This window comes from Vipera berus (assembly GCF_964194415.1).
Source record: "Vipera berus genome assembly, chromosome: 1".
NCBI lineage: Eukaryota > Metazoa > Chordata > Lepidosauria > Squamata > Viperidae > Vipera > Vipera berus.
Window position 1 is genome coordinate 288,297,022 of NC_138202.1, and position 27,700 is coordinate 288,324,721.

The following is a 27,700-nucleotide window of genomic DNA, read 5'->3' on the forward strand; positions in this document are numbered from 1 at the left end:
TAGGAATTGCTCAGAAATGAAGTCTGTATAAATTCTAAAAATGGCTTAATTTTTGCAGGATCCTTATCAAGGAACTATTGTGTTAGCCACTGTGAAAGGTGATGTCCATGATATTGGCAAGAACATTGTAGGAGTAGTTCTGGGCTGCAATAATTTCAGGTAATGAGACTCGACCTTTTGATCTTGCACATACCTCCTTGTACTGTAATTATTTGACAGGCTAGAAATGTCTCCTGCAAGTGGGACATTTAATAACTTGGTTAAAGTGCTAGCGTTCTGAGGGAAGCTTAGATTGTTTTAATCAACATTTATCAAATATGTTTGTTTATATCATTTAAAAAGTACCATGACTAAAAACCAGGTGGTATACATGCAGTTTATCTGTTTACACAGGAAAAAAAATAGTAAAGGCTGATATAGTTTTGCCAGCAGACCTGGGTACCCCAGGATGATATGGAGTTTGTCTAATTGTTGCTATTGGGGTGGGGTGGGGCAGGGCAGTGAGGTTTTGTTGGGTTTTGTATTTGGGGTTTTATTTCTGTAAACCACCCTGAGTCATTGTGAATGAGTTGGGCAGCCATATAATTTCATAAATGTATTAAACTTGTATGAATCTCTACAGGATATTGTGTACTGGAATAAAAACATGGGCCAGTTAACTGTTCCATCACCACAAAGGCAGAAGCTTTTGGCATCAAGTATTTTAAACTTACTCTCAAGAACTCTTTGGAATAAATTATGAAAGTATATACGGGAACATAAAAGCTCTGCAGAAATTTGATCAAAATAGATGGTTGATTTGAAACTGTTCAATTTCTCCCTAACTGGGCATATTCAGATATATATTTAATCTGAGAATTTTTGTCTGGACATTGGGTACCCAGTTCATAGGTCAAAGTCCTCAGGATTTGCAATATGGCAAGCTGTCTTGAAATGCTTGGTAGCAGTATTACTGCCCAAGAAGTTCATTTCTCAATTATCTATTGTTAAATAAGAAGTCGCTGGACTTAATAGAAAGTGTAATTCAAGCAAGTGGGGTAATAACTAAGAATGAGGCAGGAGTTGTATAAGCAGGCTCAGGTATAAGGGTAGATTACAAGTCAAGTGTTGTTCTCTTGAGTTTCCTCACAGGATGATTGATATTTTTTGTACACTATGATAATAGAAATGGATTAATTGAGCATATGTGCATGTTGATTAGCAAACTGCCCTTTCTTTCCCCAGAGTTATTGATTTGGGAGTTATGACGCCATGTGACAAGATACTTAAAGCTGCTCTTGAAAACAAAGCAGGTACACACAAATGTGATTTGTATAACTCCAGTTTTGTGGCATTTCAAGAATATATTTGCATCATATGAAAATGTGCATCTTCAAATGCTCACTAAGAAAATGTAAATTAAAATGCAAATTAAGGTGATCATTTCTACAATCTTTATTTTTTCTTGAAAACAGAATCCTTAAAATACATTATTTTTTTATTTTTATTTTAATTCCATTTATATCCCGCCCTTCTCCGAAGACTCAGGGCGGCTTACAAGCTTAGCAGTAGCTAAGAATAAAAGTTTCATTTGATATTAAGTAATCCATTGGCAGATGTGGTTATTTTGGCTCAACCTCAGTGCAATGATTTACTTTACCATGTAAAAGTGTAGCCAGCTTATAAAATTCAATGTTCTTTTATTTAAGGGTAGGTTCTATGTTTATTTTCACCAAAATATCTAAGGTGGTTTCAAAAGTAAGTTAAAATTCAAATACTTTTTTTTTAAAAAAAATCATTTTTAAAATGCCTGGAAGGATACACATTTGAGGTATTTAGAAACTCTAATCCTACCCATTTCACACATGAGTTGAATATTCAGGGTGATATCTCTAGATTCATAAAGTTAGAAGAAAGTTGTAAATTAGATCCATGGCTTCATTTAACAAATGGATTGCATTTTTACCTTAAAGTTTAACATAGATTCTGAGGGAATAGAGAACATGTTGGAAATATTTAATTATTTATATTTATAGATATAATTGGCCTGTCTGGTCTTATCACTCCATCTTTGGAAGAAATGATATTTGTTGCCAAGGAAATGGAGAGGCTAGAAATAAAGATTCCTTTGCTGATTGGAGGAGCAACTACTTCCAAGTAAGTTAGGGTTGTTGTTTTTTTGCTATAGGCGGGGGATGTTAACCTAAATACATTGAACTGCTTATGTAAAAAAGAATATGATTTCCAAAATTAACTTTTATGTTTCTTTTAGATTATTTTAATCAATACTTATTAGATACATTTATTTATACCATTTTAAAAGTACCAAGTCTAAAAATCAGGTGCCTGAATCCTAATTTACATTTCAGAGAATAATAATAATAATAATAATAATAATAATAATAATAATAATAATAATAATAATAATAATAATAATAATAATAACAACAACAACAATAACAACAAGAAGAAGAAGAAGAAGAAGAAGAAGAAGAAGAAGAAGAAGAAGAAGAAGAAGAAGAAGAAGAAGAAGAAGAAGAAGAAGAAGAAGAAGGAAGGGACTGTGGAGGTCATCTAGTCCAACCCCCTGCTCAGGCAGGAAACCCTATACCATTTCAGGAAACCCTATACCAGCGGTAGGCAACCTCGGCTCTTTTATGACTCATGGACTTCAACTCCCAGAATTCCTGAGCCAGCCAAGCTGGCTCAGGAATTCTGAGAGTTGAAGTCCATGAGTCATAAAAGAGCCGAGGTTGCCTACCCCTGCCCTATATCATACTGTGAGTTAAGGAGCAGGTGGGTGGAGCAACAAAGTAGCTAAACCCTTGCTGATTGGACCCTCTTTGCTTTTAAACTGCCAGATGCTGCTGGGAAAAGCTACAATACTGTGAGTTAAGGAGAAGGTGGGTGGAGGAGCAAAGTAGCGGCCCGTGTGAGCCTAACGGCACATGAATCATATAACCAAAAATCAGAAATAGTGGTACATTCACGGCAAGTGCATCTGAGATTCCTTTCATCTCAGCATGTCTGGCTTAGTTCAGTGCAACACTTGTTTCGCAGCACTCTTTTCAAACTGGGAAAGTGTCCTATCTGTACACAAATCACTAGTCTACAAAGACAGATTATTCATCTAGGATCTGTAATCTGTGCTCTTCAGACAGAAATTAGGTGTTCAGTTCAGCCCTCCTACTCTACTGAGCCTCCGCGCTATCAGCCCCCTCTACCGCAAAGATCCTGCAGGAGAAGGGCATTGTGGACAACGGTGGGATCTGGCAGGGTGACAGCTGTGAACCATAAACCCAAAGCTTTCGCTGTGTCCTTGCATAACAGATACAGTGCCCTTGCTGACCTTAATAGGGACATTAAGGAAACAGGTCAAGGTAATTGTGATGATAACTCAAATAAGCAGGGGACCATGGTCCGAGATGAACTTGTTTTTGACAGGGAGAAGTGTGAATCAGGTGTTATACATCAGTCATGCAAGAAAAGAAAGGTACCCAAAAAGAGAAGCCACCTTCTGGTTGGTTATTCAATTATAAGGGATGTAAATTTAGGAAAGGATACAGAGGTTTCAAAAGAGGTCAGGTGTCTTCCAGGTGCTACTGCCAGTAGGGATAAGAAGCATATTTTCAAAATAGTCAACAATGCCACCAATGACTGTGATATGGATGTTATTGTACATCTTGGCATTAGCAATCTGTCCCAAAAGGATGTACTCTGTGTGTGCAGAATGATTTCCAGAGCTTGGGGCAGGAACTCAGCAAATAGGCTGTAGGCTCACTTTTTCAGAGGTCTTACCAGTGTATAAGGAGCAAAATGGAAAAGGCCAGCGTATAGCGGAATTTAATATGTGGCTAAAGGAGTGGTGTAAAGGAGAAGGCTTTGGTTATATTAGTCACGATGTCTGTAGCTGGTCCAATGAAAAAATGTACAAAAGAGATGGTCTGCATCCATCCAAGAAAGGGACTGAGTTACTTGGCAATAAATTCACAGCTTTTCTGGTGGAATATTTAAACTAAACAACGGGGACAGTGAGTTAATTGATACAGTTATTGATTTCCTCACTGAAAAAGAGATGTATAAAACTGATTTTATTTTCAGTATGAGTACACATTTGTTCAAGCAAAAATGAATTTGGTTTTGCAACACTTAAGAATCAATACATGTTTGCATTAACTAAATTTGCATGCAAAGGTCCCAGGAGAATTGTAATATGTCATAGACTGAAGATTAAAAAAATGTAATGGGATGAGAAAGCCTAAACTAGAAGAAGTATTTCAAACTATTTCTTCTCGTTATAAATGGCTGTTCTAATAGCAGTCGATGTATGCTGTAAATTTGTGCCACTGTGTAGTGAGAATTACCTTTGCAGCACTGAAAATGAAATCATAGTTTTTAAAACATGTAAAGCTGGCATTCTGGGGAATCTGAGAAGAGAGTCTGGAAGATTCAGAGAATGATAGAATTGGAAGATACATAAGAAAATGTCATCTGCCTCAGGCAGGCAGAATTTATCTGAGAAATGTAACCTCTTAGTTACCAATTAGTTTCCAGTATATTATGCTAGAACGTCTTGAAAATAAATTTTCAACCATCTATATAATGGATATATTTCTTTGATTCTTTGTGATGTGCAGTTGGCTGTCGTTTCCTTAAAGGAGAGGATGAATTTACCAAGAAGTTAGATTTCCCATCAGAATATAATCACATATGTACATTAAGATGCTTGTGGCTGTTTTTTCATATAGTTATTGTTTTCTTAGGTTTCCTTTTATGTTATTACAGAACTCACACAGCTGTAAAAATTGCTCCACGGTATAGTGCTCCTGTCATTCATGTCCTGGATGCCTCCAAAAGTGTGGTGGTTGTAAGTTGTGATAAAATTTCTATCTGAAAATTTATACCATTTGGTGCATCCCAGATGTATTAAGATTATAACTCTTAGTGCCTTGGCTATATAATTGGTAATTCTGGAAATTGTAATCCCCTAAATCTGTAATAAATAATACTCTCAGGAAGTGATAGTCCAAATGAACATGAGTAGTAACTACCCTAGTTTCAGATCTCTGCTTTTTCCTCCTAGACACAGGTTGCTAAAATATTGTTGGATTTTAACCTGAGGGACCCTAATTACTATGCAACAGCCCTTACTCTTACAGAATCCTGTACGGAGTGCATGCATGGAACAAATAGGCTATAGTAATTTATTCTTATTTGCATCAGCTGGCTCATTTGAATAATTTACTTTTTAATTTTGGTCTTTGAACAGTTTTGCATTTGTAAAGAAACCTTATTCCAAATGTCCTAAAAGATTTTTTTATGGAAACCCACCTCTTTGTTAATGTCTGTAAAAATTCTGTATTCCTTGAAGTTCTTTTGAACCCTTCAGTATGAACTTTCAGATTTGTTGAGTTCTCCTTTCTTCATTTTGGACCTTAAGGAAAAAATTCCCCCACCCCCTTCCTCTGTTGTATATTCAGGGGGAAAAACTGATAGCAGGTTTTGGTGTTTTTTAATGTTCTAGAAAGTTAAGAACAGAACTTATTAGACTTTTGTATTGCTTCTTCAGCCATGATTGACTATATATAAGCAGTGTCTCAGTCCACATTAGCCTGCTTCTTCTGTACACTGTATATAGTGTATAGTGAAGTATAGTGTAGGTACCGGTTTAAGAGTTGGGCATTTTCACATTGCTATCTGACATCACATCAATAATACATGTTCAGTGGGATCATTTAAGCGTATGAAGTATATATTTTTTATTTTTAATTCCATTTATATCCCGCCCTTCTCCGAAGACTCAGGGCGGCTTACAAGCTTAGCAGTAGCCTTCATTCTATGTATATTTTTTTTAATTTATTTTAATTCCATTTATATCCCGCCCTTCTCCGAAGACTCAGGGCGGCTTACAAGCTTAGCAGTAGCCTTCATTCTATGTATATGCCTGCTTATTAGGGCTTTCACACACACCCTAAGCGGCATTATTACAAAGTCAGCTTATTGCCCCCAACAATCTGGGTCCTCATTTTACCTACCTCGGAAAGATGGAAGGCTGAGTCAACCTTGAGCCTGGTGGAATGCGAACCTGCACTAATTGCAGGCAGCTGGTGTTACTTAAGGAGGCATTAGCCCACTGCTCCATCAAGGCCTGCTTATTAGGGCTTTCACACACACCCCAAGCGGCATTATTACAAAGTCAGCTTAATTGCCCCCAACAATATGGTTAGATGAGGCTTTTCTTTTTTAAAAAAAAATATATTTTATTGATTTTTTAATATAAACATCTTGATATTTGGTAAATAGCGTGTTGTCCGGGTTTATATTTACAAAGTAATCACTATCGATTAATTTCTATATTCCAAAATCCACATTATAGTTTTGCTTGATTTTCTCTTCTTCCAATAATATTCTCTTTGCAACCTAAATTAATACAATTCTTATTAATTTGATAAGTAACAATTAAATATAAAGATTTTTCTAAAATTCCTACCAATAATAATCTCATCAATATCATGCTTCTTTTCTATGTGGTCATCTTGGTTGCCTCATCACATATCCTGTTTACAATTCTTATTTAAATTTATTTTCCCTACAATGTTCAAAACATTTCTACTGGTTAAAATTTTCCCAGAATCAATTACTTTAAAGTATTTAAATCTGTTTTCATATCTTAAAAAATAAGTAAGAAAAAGACAGAAAAGAAAGAAATTGAAAAAGAAAAGACGTGAGAGAGAGAAAAAAAGGAGAAAAGAAAAAAATAATATACTACTTAAAATACGTCCCTCTTGAATTATTTATTTCCAAATTCTTTGTTCTTTTTACCCATAATTAAACCTGTTTAATCTTTAAATTTTCCATTTAATAAATCCAATCATCTAATCTTTTAACTCTGTTCAAACCATTTTTCCCATTTTTAGTTATCAATTGGAATTTTCTTAAAATCAATTACATTTAAATATCTAAAACATTTCCTTTATGTTAATCATCCCACACATTTTTATAGTTCTCATATTGAAAAACAAAAGAAAAAAAGATACTGTCTTACTTAGAGTTCATCCCTCTTAAACTAAAATCTTTCAATTTCTTCAGCCATATTCAAACAAGTGTTTAATTTTTAAATATTCCCTCTGATACACCCCATCATCTAATTCCTCAATTCTCACTTTAGCCCTCTTCTTTTGCCAAGCATCTCTCCCGATCAATATATTCCGTTGCATCAGTCTTTCCATAATCTTGTAAATGTTGTTGTGGATATAGTAGGCAAATCAAACATCAAGTCTTTGAAAAAAGATTTTGCCCCTTCATATTCACTGAAGATTTGTCTCATCATCCCTTGTCTCCCCATTTCTTGTGGTACTCCCAACGGCTCAGCAATCCATTTTGTCAAATCTTTTTCCTTATCCTCAAATTTACTTTGTAATCTTAGAGTTATTTTTTCAATGTTCAATGATTCTTGTAAGTCCTTCTCTACTTGAATCTACACTAGCTTATGTTCACTTGTCTGCTTTACATGATCTCTCTCATTTTTTGTTTTCTCATCATCTGATTTTTGTGACATTAAATTGAGAATGCATTCATTTAAATTTTCAAATTCATTTTTAATTTCCTCATGTTTTGAAGTTAATATCATTTGCATTTGTTGTAACAGAACAAACCTTTCCTCCTGGTAAGTATTTATTTTTTCTTTTTTCCCCCTTTTTTATTAAAGAGTTTTACAATATTTTACAATATATCCCCAAATCCCTCCCACCCCAACCCCCCCACTTCCCCCTCCCACTTCCCAGAGCTAAATACAGGATTATAGTTACAACAATCATATTCTAAATAAAAATTTACACAATATACAATCAACCAAATTCGTACTGCGCTTTAACTCTCTCTTAGCATAACTACTAACAATAACAATATCCCACTAAATTCTACTCATAAGCTAAATGGAACTTTTTGGTCCCATATTTGTTTTCAATATAATTTATCCATCTCCTCCAAACTGAAATATATCTCTCCTGTGAGTGATCCTTTAAATAAGCAGAAATCTTGGACATTTCTGCAAGATTAGAAACTTTAAACACCCATTCTTCTACCGTGGGCAGATTGTCCTTCTTCCAATATTGTCCCACCAGTAACCGTGCTGCCGTTATCATATTCAACATCAGATTAGTCTCTTTGACATCACAATTTACAACAATACCCAGTAAGAACAATTGCGGGGAAAACTTTATCTTCCTCTTAAAAATCTTTTGAATGTTCCACCAAATTTTAATCCAGAAGGCTTTTATGTTTCTACAAGTCCACCACATGTGGAAATAGGTAGCTTCTAAGCTACCACACCTCCAACACTTAGACTGCAGATTAGGATACATGTTGGACAACTTCTTGGGATCCAGATGCCATCTATAAAACATTTTGTAAAAATTTTCTCTTAAATTTTGAGCCTGGGTAAATTTAACATTTCTGACCCAAATTATCTCCCAGGTGTCCAACGAGATTGGTTCCTGAATGTTTTGTGCCCACTTTATCATGCAATCTTTAACCAATTCCGTTTCCGAATCCAATTCAATTAAAGCATTATATATCCTCTTTATATATGCACATTTTGGATCTCTAATTTGCTTTACTAAATTTTGATCTGTAATTGTGATACCAACCTTTTGATCTGACTTCCACCTAGCTTTCAATTGGGTATATTGAAACCAAGAGTAATTTATGCTTTCTTGTCTTAACTCCTCTGCTGATTTAAGTTGCCAATCATTCCCTTGCAATTTGAGTAGTTCCTTATAAGAAACCATATCCATACTCACTCCCATAGATACACCCTCTATCGCGTGTCCAGGAATTCCCCAAATCGGTATTTTATAATTTAACTTATTATAGTACTTTTTCCAGACACGCAGTAAAGCACTTCTAAGAATATGGGATTTAAAAGCCCTGTCTACCTTCTTATCATAAAGCAAGTATGCATGCCATCCATATACCAAATCCCATCCCTCAAGATGAAGTATTCTCTTGTTAGTTAAATTAAGCCAATCACTAACCCAGGTCAAAGCAGCCGCATCATAGTACAATTTCAAATTCGGCGCCTTAAGTCCCCCTCTTTCCCTGGCATCCTGTAAAATCTTGAATTTAACTCTTGGTTTTTTCCCCGCCCAGATAAATTTGTTAATACCCTTCTGCCATTGATCAAGGTTGGCATCCTTTTTCAGTATAGGTATCATCTGAAACAGAAAGAGGAACTTTGGTAGAACATTCATTTTAACAACTGCAATTCTTCCCAGTAGTGATAATTGTAATTTTTTCCAATTATTTAAGTCCCTTTGTACCTTCAACCATAGTGTTTCATAATTATTCTTATACAATTTTACATTTGAGGCTACAATATGCACTCCTAGATATTTAACCTTCTTCACTATTTCAAAACCTGTTAAGTTAGATAACATATCCCTTTCACTCGTAGATAAATTCTTGGATAATATCTTAGTTTTATTACTGTTCACCTTAAACCCAGAAACCTTACCATACTGAGTTATAATTTCCATCAAGTCTACAACTGACTGTAGTGGTTGGGATACTGTCACAACCAAGTCATCAGCAAAAGCTCTCAGTCTATAATCATTCTGTTTTATTTTAATTCCCTTTATCAAAGAGGACTCTCGAATTTTAATTAGCAAAATCTCTAATGTTAAAACAAACAATAATGGTGATAGGGGGCAGCCCTGCCTTGTACCTTTTTCAATTCTAAAAGTCTCTGTTAATCCCCCATTAACTATAATTTGTGCAGTTTGTTTTTGATATATAGCTTTAATAGCATGTAGAAAACCTTCTCCAAAATTCATCTCCTCAACAACTCTTAATAAAAACTGCCAATTCAATTGGTCAAAGGCTTTCTCTGCATCCAAAAATATCAGTGCTGCGGAGACTTGGTTGTTCTTATCCAAATATTCAAGCAAGTTAACAATTTGTCTTACATTATTTTTCATATACCTCCCAGATATAAATCCCGATTGGTCACTATGAATCATTTGTTTCAAAACTTGCATTAATCTATTAGCCAATACTTTAGCAAAGATCTTATAATCTGTATTTAAGAGCGTTATAGGTCTATAATTTTTAGGTTGGGTAAGATCTTGATCCTCCTTTGGGATCAACGATACAAAAGCTGTCCTCCATGATGGAGGAACTGCGCCTCCAGTCTGAATTTCATTAAACAAAATCTTTAAGGGTTCAATCATTTCAGGCAGCAACTTTTTATAATAAATTGCTGTTAAACCATCTGTTCCTGGAGTTTTGCCCAATTTCAACTGTTTAATAGCTAAAGAAATTTCTTCTGGTGTAATTGGGCAATTCATCTCAAGTTGTTGTTCTTGTGAAAGTCTTGGAAAATGAGCTCCCTGTAGATACTTATCTATATCTAGAGCTTGTATATTCTCTTTAGAATATAATTTCGAGTAAAAATCTAGGAAACTCCTCTTAATCAAATTTTGTTGGTAGACTTCTTTTCCTTTATATTCTATTTTGTCTATAGTACGTAATTTCTGTTTCTTCCTCAATTGATAAGCCAGCCATCTACCAGGCTTGTTAGCGTTACAGAAAGTATTGTGTTTGGCATAACGCAAATTAGTTGCTACTTGATCAGCCAATAGCATATTAAATTGTTCTTTCAATAAATGTATTGAGATCTTTAAATTATTATCCAATGGATTCAAAATAAACTTTTTCTCTTTAGTTTTAATCTCTTCCTCGATATCTAAACGTTTTTGCACTTGCTTACGCCTATAAGCATTATTCATATAAATCAAAACCCCTCTCATATAGGCCTTACTAGCATCCCAAACCATTTCCATCGAAGTACTTTTATGCATATTCGTGACAAAAAATTCTTTCATATGTTCTCTACATTTCTGCAAGAACAAGTCATTTGTAAATAAGTTCTCATTCAGCCTCCAGGATCTCCTACTAGTAGTGTCTTCAGTAAAGAGCTCCAGCCAAACAGGACTATGGTCAGACATTGTCCTAGGGAAAATCTTAACATTCTTAACCGAGGAGGAAAGGTCAGTAGTAATCAAAATGAAGTCAATCCTGGAAAAAGATTTGTGTCTATCCGAAAAAAAAGTAAAATCCCTGTCTCTCATATTCCTTTCCTGCCATACATCTCTTAATTCCAGATCTTCCTTCAAATCAAAAAAGGCTTTAGGCAATTTTGAGTTACAAAGGGTTTTAGAAGACCCCTTCTTGTCTTCAGATGGCACCAAGACCCCATTCCAATCCCCCATCATAATAACAGATTTGTAATCCAGTTCAATTAGCCTTTGGTGTAAGAATTTAAAATTTTTTTGCTGTTGTTGATTTGGAGCATATAATCCAATAAGAAGAATTTTCTTTCCTTGTAATGTTAATTCAATACTAACATATCTCCCTTGCTTATCTGATTCAATCAATCTTGCCGAAAAGTCTTTTCTTAAGTAAATAACCACTCCAGCCTTCTTGTCCGGAGCAGAAGATGCAAAATATGTTCCCAATCGGGAATTAGTCAAATATTTTTGATCTCTTAATGCAATATGTGTCTCTTGTAAACAAACAACGTCATTTTTATGTTGTTTCAAATAAAAAAATACTTTATTTCTTTTCTGTGGTGAATTTAGCCCGTTAACATTCCATGTCAGGAACTTCACCATCTCTGGTAACCATGAGCCTTTGGAACATGGCCTGAAGATCAGCTGTTGCTCTCTTAGGACGTGCTCCTCCCACGGGCTCTGAAACAGTCGCATCTTGCGTAGCTGAACCAGTTGCAGACTTCTGTTTTTGTTCCTTTTCCATACGCTTATGTGCAGCTCTTGTCATCCTCTGTTTTTTTGGGTCTTCCTTTAATATCAAATTCTGCTCTATGGCCTCCGGTTTCTGGATCTCCTCAGGGGGCAGTAACATTGCCCCTTCACTCAATTGTTTATCATCTTGTCTAGCTTCTGTTCTCTTAATTCGGGGAGATGGTGGTAAACCTGCTTTCAGGACCTTAGTGTAGAAATCTTTTGCTTTTAAGATTGTATCCAGTCTGTATCTGGTCCCTGCATAATTTACCACAATTCCAATAGGAATTTCCCATCTGTACTGGACTTGTCGCTTCTTAAGCTCATCAGACAAAAAGGCAAAGTCTTTCCTCTTTCCAAGAATTTTTGAAGGTATCTCCTTTAAGATCATAATATCTTGGCCTGCAATCTGGAATTTTTTCCCGATAAAAGGCCTGGATAATAGAATTTCTAGTTGATCTCCTGGAAAAATAGATCACTACATCTCTAGGTAGACTTTTTTGCCTAGCAATCCAGGAGTTAACTTATCTTATTTCCTTAAGTAATTCTTCAGGTTCCCATTTCAAAACAGGAGCCACTGCTTGTGTTATTTCCCATTCCAGATTTTCTTTAGGATTCTCTTTGAGGCCTCTAATACGCAAAGCAAACTCCATGCTCTTATACTCTAATATAGTGACCTCATCCCCTGTTCTGTCAATCTTGGCCTCTGCTCTATCAACCTTCTGCTCAGCATCAGTAATTTTATTTTCCAAGTTCTCCACATACTCCATAACTGAATCCACCCGAGCATCCAGGCGTTCTATATGTGCAGCTAAGCCCTGGAGTGCAAGCACTATATCTTCCCTCATCTGGTTGTTTTGATTCTTTATTTCTTGTTGCAGAACTTGCGTTGACTGCATCACAACTTGCTGGATGTCTGTCAGTGTAAATGCAGGAGGTGGGGGAGAGGGTGGTTGTACTGTAGGTTTCATCGAAGTCTGCCCTGCAGTTTGTGGCATAGGTGAGGAGATAGCGTTCTTAGAAAGCGGGGGCCCTCCCCCACGTTTCGCAGCCATCTCTTAAGTTTCAATTTCCTCTGTCACCCAGCAGAATCAAAGTTCAGGAAGAAAAGGAAAAAAAAAAGTAACAATTCTTCCAGAGTTCTTAACTTTCAATAAGAAGAATAGGGAACAGGCTTTCAAATACACAAAATCAAATACACAAAATCCAATACTGAATAGAGTCAATTGCGAATTGTATCTCTTGCTTTGTAGCAAAATATAACACTTTTCAAACACAGTCACTTCACACAGGAGAGAAACACTCCAGCGCCATTTTCACTCCATTTCACACTTGAAGCTTGAAGAAGATAATGAAACTGAGTTAAAGTTAAGATCCAATTTAAAAATCCAGATCTTCCTGCTTTGCTCTGCCTGCTTTTCAAAATACTCACAGTCCCCTCTAAGCAGCAGGTGCAGTTGTCGCGTCTTGTTCCACTCCTTTTGGAGCGAAGACGTCCTGGGAGCAGAGAAAGCCTGGGCTCCGAGGGAGCTCACCCTTTTATCCCCCAAACTACTTGGGAGGATCGTATGGGGGCTCTACCTCTATCCAGGCAGGCTCGCCTCTCCCTCTTCTCCCGAAGAAGAAGCTCCAGTGCCGCGGAACAGCTGGTTTTGCTGCCTCCGGGCGTTTTGACGCTTCCCAGGATCGGGCGGCTTCAGAACGCCGCCATTCGAAGCAGCAGCGCTACCAGAAGTCTATTTATTTTTTCTTGTTATGTTCTTTCTGCAGATCTCTGATGCTCCATAATGACCAAAAGTCCTTTCTCTGCCAATCACTTTAAAGTCGCAAGTTAAAAAATATTTATAATCCAGGAAGGTCAACTTTTTCTAAGTTTCGTAGTTCTCACTTTGTAGATAGTCCAGCTGTTCCTTGTTTAATCAACACCTTGAAGGTCATGACAACAGGCTTCTTTTTCTGGGCTGTATATTTAGGGCAGTATTTTCATCCACCACTAGATGTCAGTACCAGTCCACCTTTCAATTCCCCCCTCCCCTAAACTTAATTTGTCGCTTATTCTTCCCTTTAAAGGAGGATGGAACAAAGACACACACACCCTCACTTTCGGAGGATTTTTTACTTCTGGGGTTTTTCTTTTTTTCTCAGGAAATCAAGTCAGGTAGAAGAGAGAAAATCAATATTCTTACCCAGTTCAGTCACGCTGTTTACAATCACTTTTAGTTTAGTGCTTTTTGGCTTTGGCTGCATGTAGCTTGGGCTAGATTCATGAGTGATGCTAGCCTTTCTTCCCTCAGTTTTTGGAGAGCTTTCCCCATACTTCCGGATTGACCGCCATCTCCCCTGGATCGACGGGGCTTCCTTCCTTCCTTGCCACCTCTCTGGGGTGGCTTTTGGCCCATTTAGGGTCCCCAAACAGAAAGAAATTAGCCATAGGGTGCGGAGCCTGCGATCCCTCAGCTGTTGTGCTAAACCGCGCAGAACCGGAAGCCTAGATGAGGCAGGGCAACTAGTGGGAGGGAATAGGAGGAAATTTTTAATCATCAGTTGTAGGGCAAAATTCTACATCTCATCAGGTACACCTGGATTTCATCAACTCAAGGGAATAGTCAGCTTTCATATCATCCAGGAATGAAGGAAAGATCTTCCTTATCATCTTCTCATTTTAGAGTTGCTTTCTTAATTAATTCATTTTTTCGTATTTGAAGTCTGCAGGTAAGGTCTTTAATACATTTACTTGGCATCCTTTTAGTTGAAATAGTACTCATAATGAAAATATGATGTACCTATCAGGAATTCTGAGATTTTTTTGCAAAAGAAGTTAGGGTAGTTACTACACATACTCCTTTGAACTGTTAGCGCATTAGGGTTTGTAAGTTCTCAAAAAATAATTAAAAAAATAATGGATAGCATGCTTCAATTACAGATTTAATAATCATGTTGTATTTGTTACAGTGCTCTCAGCTTTTAGATGAAAATCTAAAAGATGACTTTTTTGAAGACATACGAGAACAATATGAAGACATTCGACAGGATCATTATGACTCACTCAAGGTAAATAGTGGTTAAACTACTTTCTAATATCACAGGAGCATTGTGGCGGGTGTATGGCTGGCCATGTCAAACCTCTCTTAGTAGCCTCTTCGCCTCTGGTCCTGTTTCCTGCTTCGTGTTGGCAACTTGGTGCTATCACTTATATTTCAGGGGACATCTTACTTAATATCCTCCCTCAAACCCTAGTTTGTGACTGAGGGATAATTTCAGTAACACTATCTCCTTTGCTTCTCTGTCCCGATTTCTTTTTTTATTGAAATTTCAGATTTTAATCTGAAGTTGTGGGAAACTCTAAGCTGAAGCTTTTTCAAATCTTCACTTCTAGGTTCTTCGTGTTTCCTTCTTGAGTTCTGCTTTTGTTTTTAAGAGGACTTGTATTTTTTTGTACTTTGCCGGAGGGTGGGACTGATGGGTTTCTGTCTATATAACAGGAAGCATCTTTTCCTGGTGAGGATGTGGATTCTTAATCTACAGTCTACATCTGGAGATATTTATTGGGAATCTGAGTTTTTATTTTTATTTATTTATAATTGATTATATATATATATATATATATATATATATATATATATATATATATATATATATATATATATATATATATATATATAATTTTTATATGACTAGGAGAAAATGTTTAGTTCTTCCTGCTTACAAGGGTGCTTATATTAATTATTGCTAGCTCTATTTGCTTTCTTTTAGCTAAATTAACTGTTAAACGTAAACCACACAGCAATAATCTCCAGGTTTTTTTCTTCCATACACAGGAAAGAAAATACTTATCTTTAGAGCAAGCAAGAAATAAACGCTTCTATTATGATTGGAAAACTGAGACTAAACCAGGTTAAGTTTTAAAAATGTTTTCTGCTTCCCCAAAACACAGATATGTATAGTCCTTGGTGCTCTCTGAGCTTGGGTTGTTTCCTTGCAGACTTTTCATTACTGAACTAGGTAACATCATCAGTGCTAGAAGATACTGAGCTACGGTAGATGTATTTTCTTCTATTAGGAACACAGACATTTTTGGGAAAAAACATAGTGAATTGAAATTGGATTTTAATTTAGTTTTAAGTATTTAACTCAAGAGAAACTCAAATGGTTAGTCTCTACTTTTGTTAAGAATTACTTGGAGAACTGTTAGAAATTGCTCTCTTGCTCTCTAGTGAATTAATTTTATTTTAATTTAAAATTAAGTTATATTTTAACTTTATACTACTTTGAAAATAGAGAAGAATTAATAAATAAGAAAGAATATATAAGGATTAATAGGGTTGTTTTGTGTTATAAAGATTAGTCGGCTGCTTTCCTTAAGAAATCTATAAGCCATTTCTTAAGGAAAGCAGCTGACTAATCTTTATAATACAAAACAACCCCATTAATCCTTATATATTCTTTCTTATTGATTAATTCTTCTCTATTTTCAAAGTAGTGTAAAGTTAAAAAATATAACTGGAAAAAATATAACTGGAAAAAAACAGTGAATTGTAATTGGATTTTAATTTAGTTTTAAGTATTTAACTCAAGAGAAACTCAAATGGTTAGTCTCTACTTTTGTTAAGAATTACTTGGAGAACTGTTAGAAATTGCTCTCTTGCTCTCTAGTGAATTAATTTTATTTTAATTTAAAATTAAGTTATATTTTAATCAGTGCCAACAGTGAGAAACTGTTGTTGCTAACACATTTTATGAAGGCTCGGGATGCTGAGGCCAAAAGGTGCTGCTCTCAGTGATCGTGCTGACCTTGTGGAATAGCTTCCTTGTTGACATCAGGCTAGCCCCAAAAACTTTTAAAGATGGTGTTGTTTTGAGAAGCCTTTCCCTGATGTTATCACATCACCTTTAACTTCTCTTTTTTATTATTTGTATTTTTAGGTGTGAGTGTTTATGCTGTTTTTATGGAATTTTGTACAGTGAATATTTTATCAGTTTTACATTTTCTGTAAGAGTTATTTGATTGCAGGACAGAAATGTGATTCTTACTTAATACTTATTTACTGATGAATACTTAATTAGTTACTCTATCATTTTGCTATGCTCATTGCTAGCACCTTCAAAGGAGTACTATGTATTTAGAATAATTAAGATTCTAAAAACATTAAGAAAAAGTTATACGAAAAGAATTCTTGATCTGTGTCTGCCTTATCTGAAGTAAGTAGCAAATAAGTTAAAACTGCTATACGGAATTTTCCTGGAGAATCATAAACAGCTCCCATGAATCAGCTCTATATTCTATGAACAGTTAATTGCAAAGTTGACATGAGAAATCCAGATTAAAGCATCCCTGACAGATGAAAGACACCACAGCTTTAGTAACCAAGGGATTTGTAAAGGCATGATTTTTCATATGCCATAGCTTACTATTTCTGTTACTTCTTTTTTGCTATCTCATGCTGCAGAAAAACCATAGTATATTCTTATTATTTCCAGCTGGTTAGTTTAAGGGAAATAAATGTACAGTCAACAGTGGTCCTATTTGTTGGATTCACTGATGTTACCTGCATTCTGTTAAACAAGGTCCAAAGACACAGCCTCAGCTAACTGAAGTTAAGCATATGATAATCCTCTAGCATTGTTTGTACTAAAAGCATATTAAAATAGTCTGTTGTAAAAAAAACATATGTTAAAGTACAAAATTTGCATGTTGAACTTTCATAGTTAAACCACAGTTCCTTGGCACTAGAGTCTTTGAAGGTTATGACTTAGAGAAGTTGGTGGACTACATTGACTGGAAACCATTTTTTGATGTCTGGCAGCTTAGAGGCAGATATCCCAACCGGGGATTTCCTAAAATCTTCAATGATAAAGTAGTGGGTAAGCACAATAGCATTTTCTCTAGTGGAGGATCTAAAAACTAGGTTTTTTATTTAAAATGCCTGCAGTTGTGTAAACATGTAAAGGAATTAGTGATACAGATGAGATGCAAATAGATTTATTATCCATAAAACAATTATGTAACCAGTAACTTCATGTTGTCTTTATCTTGGCATACAGTGAACACAACTAATTCCATCAATCCAATTTTAGTTTTTTAAAGGCTTGTGATTAGCAATTTATTAAATCATTTTCTTCTGCCATGGCAAGATATTATTTTGGGCCACTTGTAATCAGTGTGTGGATAGAAATTTACAAGATGTTATATCTTCCTAATTTAATAAGAGAAAATTGTATGTTTAGATACTATCCCTAGGAAATGTACAAACATTCATATACTCTTTCTGAAATATTTATTTTCATCCAAATGCCTGTTGATAGCAATGCAGTCATTGAACAGATGTGATAAGGAAAGCAAAATCAGTGATTTTAAAATTGAAGTTAAAGAAAAATTCAAACTTTTGATTACTTTCTTTAAAAATTCTGTGAGTTTATTTTAAGTTTTGATGACAGGGTTGACATATGGTAAAGCATAATATGATTTATTTAGGTTTAGTTTGTATTGTGTGTGAACCCAACCATTGAAGTTTATTCAAAATGATTTATCCAGCCATTCTTACCATTTTTTTCTCCTTTTTTAGGAGAAGAGGCAAGAAAAATATACAACGAAGCTCAAAACCTGCTGAAAAGTTTGGTTACAGAAAATAAGCTTAAAGCCAAAGGTCTGATTGGATTTTGGCCAGCTCGAAGCATTAAAGATGACATTTACTTATATGATACAGAAGAGAAACTACAAAATTTGGAACCAATAGCTAAGTTCTGTGGCTTACGACAACAGGTGTGGCTTGATGATATTCTACTCAAATGAAATGTTACTTAATTCAGATTGTGAGCTTGAATTAATCTTAAAGCATTTCCTAATTATGATTTGTGATTATGTAGAGCAAGCAAGTTGGGATCCACAGATGTTTGGTTAGAAAATTCCTAAATCCCAGCCTCCAGAATGGTTTGTTAAGACTTATAAGATAGGGGAATTATTTGGAGAGGATAGATTGGTTGCTTCTGAGAGTCACAGATTATACACTCATTTTGTATTGTTTTATTTAAACCATGCCTGTCTGACTGACTGGGTTTTTTTGCATCTCTGAGATGTGAAAAAGTCTGAAAAGGATGTGCAGAGCTACTCTTAAAAAAACAAGAGTTTTCACGGAAAAACAGGATTGTGAGAGTAATGTGTACAGCAACCACACAGATACACTGAGTTGTGTAAAGAGTTTACTTATAGGATAAAGTAATAGCACAGTCCAAGAAACAGTCCAGGTCATACACAGATACTTAAAGTACAGCCGACAGCAACAGTCCAAGGATTATCCACTACAGAGTCATTTTACCAGGCAGTAAGTCAAAACACATTAATCACAGTTCTTCAGGTTCTGCATACAGTAGCAAAACAAACTACAAACCACGACAAACTAATCAATAGCAGAGAGACATGAGAGAAGAACGTGTCTCTAGCTCCCTCTTATGGCCATTAGGGACATTGCTGACCAATCAGCAGAAATTATAGCGCAGTGCATTTACTATTAAAGGTATACATTACAGCTTTAACTGCAACCATACAGTCTTGGTTTATATATTGCCAACCCAACCAGTTAGGCAATAGACATAGTCCTAACAACGTCACTTTTAATTGTTTTACCAACTTGAAAGCTTTGTTTTTAATCTGAAAACATGTAAAAAACACCTTTGCAGCTAGAGAACCTGCAAATATAATGAGTTATGCAGCCATTGTATCTTATCTCCATAAAAGTCTATACAGTATCATTTATCTGCTAGATTGTCATCATATTAAGCCTGTTCCTTTGAGATATAGTAATGCAACCTCTCCTACCTTGTCTTTAAAATCAGTTAAAAATGGAAGTTATATAAGAAACTAAAGAAAAGATGACTGCATTTATGTAATAAACCTTCACAGTATGTGTGTATATGTGTGTAATGTGGAGATAATTGTCTTAAAAAGTTAGCAAAATGATAATGTATTCTGTAAGCTTATGAAGATGTATAACAGTACATTAAAACAAAAACATTTCACAAAAAGTGAACTGTAGTACTTGGATTTTGGGTCATTGGAAATGCTGTGTAGAAAAGTTGGGAAGTGAATCTTTCTGTGGATTCTAAATATATATTTACATTTTTGAAAGATAATCTCCAACACATCCAATAAGGTGACCCCATCATCTTTCTGAGTAATTGGTTCTTGTATTGAATTGTTCTTACTGCAAGGATATTTTTTTAAAGTTCTGACAGGATCTGCCTTCCTATAACACAATTTCTGGAGGCAAGCTGTTCCACTGATTAATTGTCCTCACTGTCAGGAAGTTTCTCCTTAATTCCAGGTTGCTTCTCTCTTTGATCAGTTTCCAACCATTGTTTTTTGTCCTACCGTCTGGTGCTTTGGTGAATAACATGGTGGCAGTCCCTCAAATACTGGAATACATGTCTCCCCTATTTCTTCTTGTCTTTAGACTAGCCAAACCCAAGTCCTGTAGCCCTTCTTCATATGTTTTAGTCTCCAGGCCTTTAATCATTTTAGTTGCTCTTCTGATTTTTTTCCAAACTCTCAACATCTTTTTTGTGATATGGTGACCAAAATTGGCTGCAGTATTCCAGGTGTGGTCTTACTAGGGTTTTATAAAGCGGTACTAATAGTGCGTGATCTTGATTCTATGCCTCTGTTTATATAACCCAGGATTGTATTAGCTTTTTTGGCTGCTGCTGCACATTGCTGGCTCATAGTCCAGTGATCCTTCACTAGGATTCCAAGGTCCCTCTCACAGTTACTGTTTTTAAGCCAGATCTAGCCCAATCTGTACTTGTACCTTTGGTTTCTCCTGCCTAAATGTAAAACTTTGCTTTTCTCCACACTGAAATTCATTTTGTTGGACAGGGCCCATTGCTCAAGTTTGTCAAGATCTTTTTGGATCCTGAGTTTGTCTTGTGGCTTGTTGGCTACCCTTGCTGGTTTGGTGTCATCTGCAAATCTGATGAGTTCCCCTTCAATTCCCTCATCTAAGTCATTCATGAAGATATTGAAGAGTACTGGGCCTAAAACGGAACCTTGTGGTACCCCACTACTTACCTCTCTCCATGTGGATGAAGTGCCATTGAGGACTACTTGTACGGTTTGCCAGTACAGATCCATCTGGTGGTGATGTTGCCTATACCATCTTTTTCTAGCTGTTTGTAATCTCTCACTATTGTACTCAAGTTCTTAGTTGTGTCATCCGTCGCAATGTGGAGGAGAAGGAAAGGATAGTAATCTGTAAGCTTGATTTTTGCTCCAGGGAGACCCTAAGCCTAATCATCTACCTGGCTTATTGGCATTTTCAAAAAAAGTTTTGTTTTGCTCTTTTAATTTGTTGGGCCATTTCTTCAGCTTCTGTTAAATTTAATTTGGGTTTTATTATCTCCATTTGTTTTTTAAGCATCTTCTTTTGTCAGTCTCTTTGTAGTTCTAATTCTAATTTTGTCAATTCTTCCTTTAGCTTCATTTGTTCTTGGTTTTTTTCCTTGTTTTTTTTTTCATCATGTGAATTATGGCTAATCCTCTAAAATATGCTTTGGCTGTGTCCCAAATGTGATTTTTTTTTATTTTTTTAATTCCATTTATATCCCGCCCTTCTCCGAAGACTCAGGGCGGCTTACAAGCTTAGCAGTAGCCTTCATTCTATGTATATGCCTGCTTATTAGGGCTTTCACACACACACCAAGCGGCATTATTACAAAGTCAGCTTAATTGCCCCCAACAATCTGGGTCCTCATTTTACCTACCTCGGGAGGATGGAAGGCTGAGTCAACCTTGAGCCTGGTGGGATGCGAACCTGCAATAATTGCAGGCAGCTGGTGTTACTTAAGGAGGCATTAGCCCACTGCTCCACCAAGATGTATCTTCTTTCTTATTTTCTTTAAAGAAAAATTCCATTTCCTTTGGTACTTTTTGTATAAATTCTTTCTCTTTCAATAGAGATTGATTCAATGTCCATCTTAATTTTTTTCTTTGTTCCTCTCCATGTCATCTTTATCGGATTGTGATCCGCCCATACATTAGTTTCTATCTCAATCTCTTGTATGTTCATTCTTAGTTCAGCATATATCCATATCATATCGATTCTAGACCATGATTTATGCCTGTTTGAGTAAAATGTACATTGAGATTTCTTTGGATTTTTGTCTCTCCACATATCCTGTATACAAATTTCTTCTGCCATTTTAAAAAAAGCCTTAGGTAAAATGTTCCTACCTTTCCCCCCTATTTTACTACTAAGCAAAATTTTGATATTCCATTTCCACTATTTTCTTATGTAATTTTTGATAAAATTCTTCTTGTTTGTTATTCTGTGCGTAAATTGCTACCATCAATGTCTGTTTTTAGTTAATATCATTTCCACCATTAGTATTCTTCCTTCTTCATCTGCATAAATTTGTTTGGGGTTCATTGTTTCTTTAATATATAAAGCTACTCCTCTTTTTTTTGTTGTGCTGATGAAAAGAAAAGCTTCCCAATTTTTGGACTTTCCAGAAATTTATAATGTTGTCTTTTAATATGTGTTTCTTGAAGACAAACTATATCCAGTTTTAGTTTTTGTAGCTGTGTGAAGATTTTTTTTCCTTTTTAAAAGGAAGTTTAATCCATTTATATTCATTAAGAGAATCCCATTATCCTTCTCCATCTTCTTCAATTATGTTTAGGTATTATTCCTCTAGTTCTTAAGTCTCTGTTCTTTTCCCTTTGCCCCTTCTTCTTGATTTATGTTTTCTGTGTCTTCTTCTTCCCTTAGTTTGGCCGCCCCTTCTATTGCTGTCTCTTCTTGTTTTCTAGATTCCCATTCTGGTTGAAATTCCAAGCTTCCGTCTTCAAAAAAAAGCTCTATGTCTTTCATAAAATTCCATTGCTTTAAAGACAGAATCCAATCTATATCTTTTGGAGTCCCAATTGAATATTATCCCCTCCAGCAGCAGCCATCTAAAATTTACTCCTTTTTAAATTAATTTTTTGGTCAAGAATTGAATAGTCTCTTTGTGAGTCCCTTATCCTCCTAGGAATCTGCTTCAAGACTACAAGTTCTTTTTCCTTGTATTACAATGGGTCATCTCTGACTCCTTCTAATCTCTTCTCTCTTACTGATTTTTTTACAAATCTAATTTGTACCTCTCTAGGGACTTTGTTTCTTCTTGCATAACTTGAATTGACTCTAAATGTTTGATCAATCTCTCCTTCCATTTCCTGATTTCCAATTTCCAATGCTCCAGCCAGCAGTTCTATCATCAAGTCAGTAAGATCTTCCTTGTCTTCCATTATGTTCTGAAATCTTAAAAAATGAGATGCCTTTTCCATTTCCAAAGCCACTATTGAGTTCAGTTCTTTATTTGCCTGCATCAATTTTTGATTTTCATGTTTTATTTCTTACAGCTTATGATGTTTCTACTGATTTATGTTCTATTTTCTGAATCCTTTGCTCATTCTTTGTAATCTTGTATTGAAAGTTTTCTAATTGGGATTTCAGGTCATAAATTCATGATTTCTTTGTGTGAGGTAATAGCCTCCTGGATTAGTTGTAATGTGGTTTGCATTTCCTTCTGGAAGCTGTTGGCTTTTTCTTGCTATAAGACTGCATCAATTGATCTGTGATATACAGGACTGGGGGTAGTAGAAGATGGCGCTGAGGATGTTTTTTTTGCTAATTTTAGCTAGATTAGGAACACTCATTTTTATTCCCACCCTCCAGACCTTCTCAGTTCTAATATATTCCCCAGTTATCAATCTTATACAAAACCTTCAATCTTACAGTCAATATTACAATATGGCCTTTAAATTTGTTTCAAAAAATTATTGTAGTCTTATCTGTGGCCTCTTATATTCCAATAGGCTCCCCCAAACTGGGGAAGAAAGGAGGAAAGAGTTTGTAGTCCAGTTCTGTCTTTCAATCTCAACTCCAAATAATTATCCAAAAATCCAGTGTTATCCATCAGCTCCAATTTTTAATCCAAAAAGTCCTGTTGTGTAAAGTTAATAGTCTACAAGACCTCCCCCAAAGGGAGTTGCCAAGAGTCAGATTTCTTCTGTCTCTAGATAGTTCTTGAAAATAAAGATCTATAATCCAACAGGTTCCCCATAAAAAAAGGGGGGGGGGAGAGAAAAAATTATAATCCACTTTTGTCTTTCAGCACCAACTCCAAGCAGTTATCCAATAAACCAAAATCATCAGTCAGCCAAGATTTATAATTCTCAAGGCCCTACTATTCTGAGTGAATAATCCATAGGGCGTCTCCCAAAGAGAATAACCAAATGTCAAATTTTTTTCTGTCTCTGAATAGTTCTTGATATTGCAGCTCAAGCGATGTTTATAATCCAGGAAAGCCAGCTGACTTCAGAGTAGTTTATATTTATAATACATCCTGAAGAAAAACAGCCTAAATTATTCCTCTTCAGTCTGCAAGGCTGAGAAGTTGAGGCACATCAAAGAGCCTAGCTTGCTATCTCTGTCTGGGCTTCAAGCCAAGGTCATTCTTTCCAAACACAGTACAAATTTAAAAAAAGTCTTAGTGCTGTTCCTCTTTTCCACCACTAGATGTCATTAAACGTCTATCTTTCAACCAGGTCTTATTTCTCAAGAGTTCAGTCTGATATTTTTCAAAGCAAATAAAGTTTCCAAGATATTGAGTCTTCCAAACTTTTCAATGTTTCCAATTTGATTTTATAATCTATTTTTCTCCCCAAAGATGTTAAACCGCCACCGTTCTTCTAGGGGAGGGGCACCAAGAAACATCCCCCCCTTGCTTCTGGGAGGTTTGCTTTTTCGGATTCTTTTCTCCAAGGAATTTTTTTTAAATAATAGAGCAGAAAAAATACTCTCACCCAGTTCTAAATACATTGCTTAACTTTTGCTAGTTGGTGCTTTTTCCCCCAGCTGTCAGTAGCTTCCAACTGGCTGCCGAACTGCAGCCAGTCTTTCACCTGCTGATTCAGAGGGATTCCTCAGATCAAGCAGATTGACTGCCATCTCTCTGTGATCTACGAGGGTCCCCTCCTTTTCGGGCCCCCAGGATGATGACATCGAACATGGGAGGCAGAGCCCTGCTCCCCTGTGTCCATCTTGCTACAACACGAAACCAGAAGTCTAACCCATTTAATTTTCTGTACTTGACATTGTATTTGCCATGCAGATATGCCACTGACAAGTTTGGAATTAATGTGAATAAGCATGAAAGGAAAAACTTGTGATTATCAGGATGCTGCCATTCCTTTTCCCCCAGATGACTGCATGTTACTGTAGATTGGGAGAATCACTATGTATCTTGTCCTGTATTATAGTTAGGTGTTTTATATTTAACATTTTGCTCAATTTATCATTGTAGGTTGAAAAAGACTCTGGTTCCACAGATCCCTATTATTGCCTGTCTGATTTTATAGCCCCCCTGGAGTCTGGTGTTTCTGACTATTTGGGGCTCTTTGCTGTGGCATGCTTTGGAGTAGATGAGCTATGTAAAGAATATGAAAAACAGTCAGATGACTACAGTATTATTATGGTGAAAGCACTAGCAGATCGGTTAGCAGAGGTAATATATTGTAGTTTTGTTTTTTACATGATTCTACTTATTTTTATTCATGTATTGGAAGGGAAGGGAATGGAGGAGGAGGGAGGGAAGGAAGGACGGACGGACAGATGGACCTTTGGAAGTAAATTTATTGTGATATTGGATAACTTACGTAGTGTTTTATCCAATGATGTCATTTATGATAGAGGTCTTATTGATTCTTTGGAAGCCTCTATCAGCAAATGAAAGAATGAATCAATTTTTATTGTTTATCCTCTCCTGTACCCACAAAATCTGCTTCACAGGGGAAGGGAATTCTGTAAAACATCATAAGCAGGAAGCATGGGAGTCTGAAACATTTTGCTTTTATGCGTGCAAGTGTGGGAAATCAATGGATCAATTAAAATGGCCTGCTTCTAGTACAGCAGCGTACAGTATCTACAGCAAGTACAGGGATATCTTTAAATAAGCCATGAAGTATTAAGGTAACAGCTACAGGTAATGGTAAATTGAGAGCCTATTTGGTTTAGTAGATAAGATGCTGGACTAGAAGAGGGACACCTGAGTTCCACTACTGTTTTAGGCCTACCAGCCCCTGAGAAGTTCTCTGAGTACCAGGAAGAAGACAGTGATAAACAATCTCTACAAAAAAATACCAAGAAAATTGCATAGATTTCTCTGAGTAGTTACCAGGAGTCCATGTAGATACCAGGAGTTAAGACTAAGTTGAAGGCAAGAACATAATGCATTTATACAAAAATAAATTAGGCACTTGGACAAAGCAACACTAACATTAGAGCTTGCTTCTGCTTATTTCTCAGGCATTTGCAGAAGAACTTCATGAACGAGTTCGGAAAGAATTCTGGGCTTATTGTAAAAACGAAGAGTTGGAATTTTCAGATCTGCGTAAGATAAGATATGATGGCATACGCCCAGCACCTGGTTATCCATGTCAACCTGACCACACTGAAAAAATCACTATGTGGAGACTTGCCAATATTGAGGAAGCTACAGGTATCTTTCAAAGTTTGGCTAGGAAATTCTATCTTAAAATAGGTGAGAAGAGAAATTATAAATGCTTTATTTTATTATCATTCTTTGATGATTGAGATGTTTATAAAGATGAGGGGATGCCTATTCACCTCCTCTTCAGACTTCCTAAATGAGTTGTGCAGGTGGAAGAGCATATGGCCTGGATTCTATGCATGTTCCCCGTCCTCTGTTGACTATTAAATCATCATCTGTTTATAGTGTATGCTTGAAAGCTTCTTTTTAATAAATTCACAAAATCACTGTATTGATAATTTGCTAAATGACTGCACAGCTGATAAAATGATAATAGGTGATTTGCACTGGATTTCGACAGGAAATTGAGCTTCCAAAGAGTTTTTCTCAGAAATTGGCAATTTTTAAAATCAAAATAGAATCTATCTTTCAAAAAAGCCAACAAAATCCTTTCCTTTGATTCTTACAGATATTCAGTTAACTGAATCCCTGGCAATGTTCCCTGCCTCAGCAGTATCTGGTCTCTACTTTTCCAATCCAGCTTCTAGATATTTTGCTGTTGGGAAAATACTGAAAGATCAGGTAAGGCATTTTTGCCATTACAGAAATTGCATTAAAAAGAAGAGAACTGGAAATGGGAATCAGATATAGAAATATACTACTTTTGCTACCATCTCCTTTACACTAATCAATATGGTATTCCAGCTCTATAGAAAGTATTTTGTGTGTATTAACAGTACCAATAATTCTTGTTAAATATTATAAACTGAGCAAATGGGGGACAAGGTTTAGAAACCTGTAGTTAACACCATATTATATTGCAAAACTGGAAACTGGTTATCAATGATATTAACAAAGTTACTAATGTATTATATGGGTCTAGAATTTATGAAATCCTAATCTTGAGTTATCTTAGATCTAGTATTAATATTGCTTGTCATGTCAAACATAATCAAAAGTTTTTTTAAAAATAGTTTACCTGAAGATTTAAACACAGCTAGTCTGTGACTAAGAATTATTGAATTATTTATCAAACCTGTATGCCACCTATCTTGAATTTTAGAGTGTCTTTGCTATTACATCAAGCTTAGATATATAAAAGGAGTGTGAGTAACTAAATAAGACTAAATAAGTAAGTGTGATTAACTAAATAAGTTATATTTTACTTTATAAAAAATATTCAACATGAAATGTGGCAAAGTGAAAAAACAGTAAACAGTGGAAACCAAAAATCCAAATGTATTGTAAAAAAAAGTCCACATTGATCAAATACTCAACTATTACCATAACAATCCAGTAGCACAGAAAATAAGCTGTGTAAGAACTCTCAGTGAGAACACAGAATGAAACCTCTTTAATTTCACAAAAACACTAACAAATTCAAAAATGTCATTTGG

At 35.7% G+C, this 27,700-nt stretch overlaps 1 protein-coding gene across 1 annotated transcript in view; it reads left to right on the forward strand.

Moving 5' to 3' along the window:
• MTR (5-methyltetrahydrofolate-homocysteine methyltransferase) overlaps positions 1–27,700 on the forward strand; it is a 91,516-nt gene that overhangs the window by 57,973 nt on the left and 5,843 nt on the right. Inside the window, exons 22-32 of the mRNA XM_081332664.1 lie at positions 59–159; positions 1,225–1,292; positions 2,016–2,136; positions 4,765–4,846; positions 14,733–14,831; positions 15,599–15,674; positions 17,487–17,642; positions 18,344–18,540; positions 25,119–25,319; positions 26,120–26,312; positions 26,773–26,885. Coding sequence (XP_081188790.1) covers positions 59–159; positions 1,225–1,292; positions 2,016–2,136; positions 4,765–4,846; positions 14,733–14,831; positions 15,599–15,674; positions 17,487–17,642; positions 18,344–18,540; positions 25,119–25,319; positions 26,120–26,312; positions 26,773–26,885 — 1,407 coding nt within the window. The remainder of the gene's footprint in view (positions 1–58; positions 160–1,224; positions 1,293–2,015; positions 2,137–4,764; positions 4,847–14,732; positions 14,832–15,598; positions 15,675–17,486; positions 17,643–18,343; positions 18,541–25,118; positions 25,320–26,119; positions 26,313–26,772; positions 26,886–27,700) is intronic.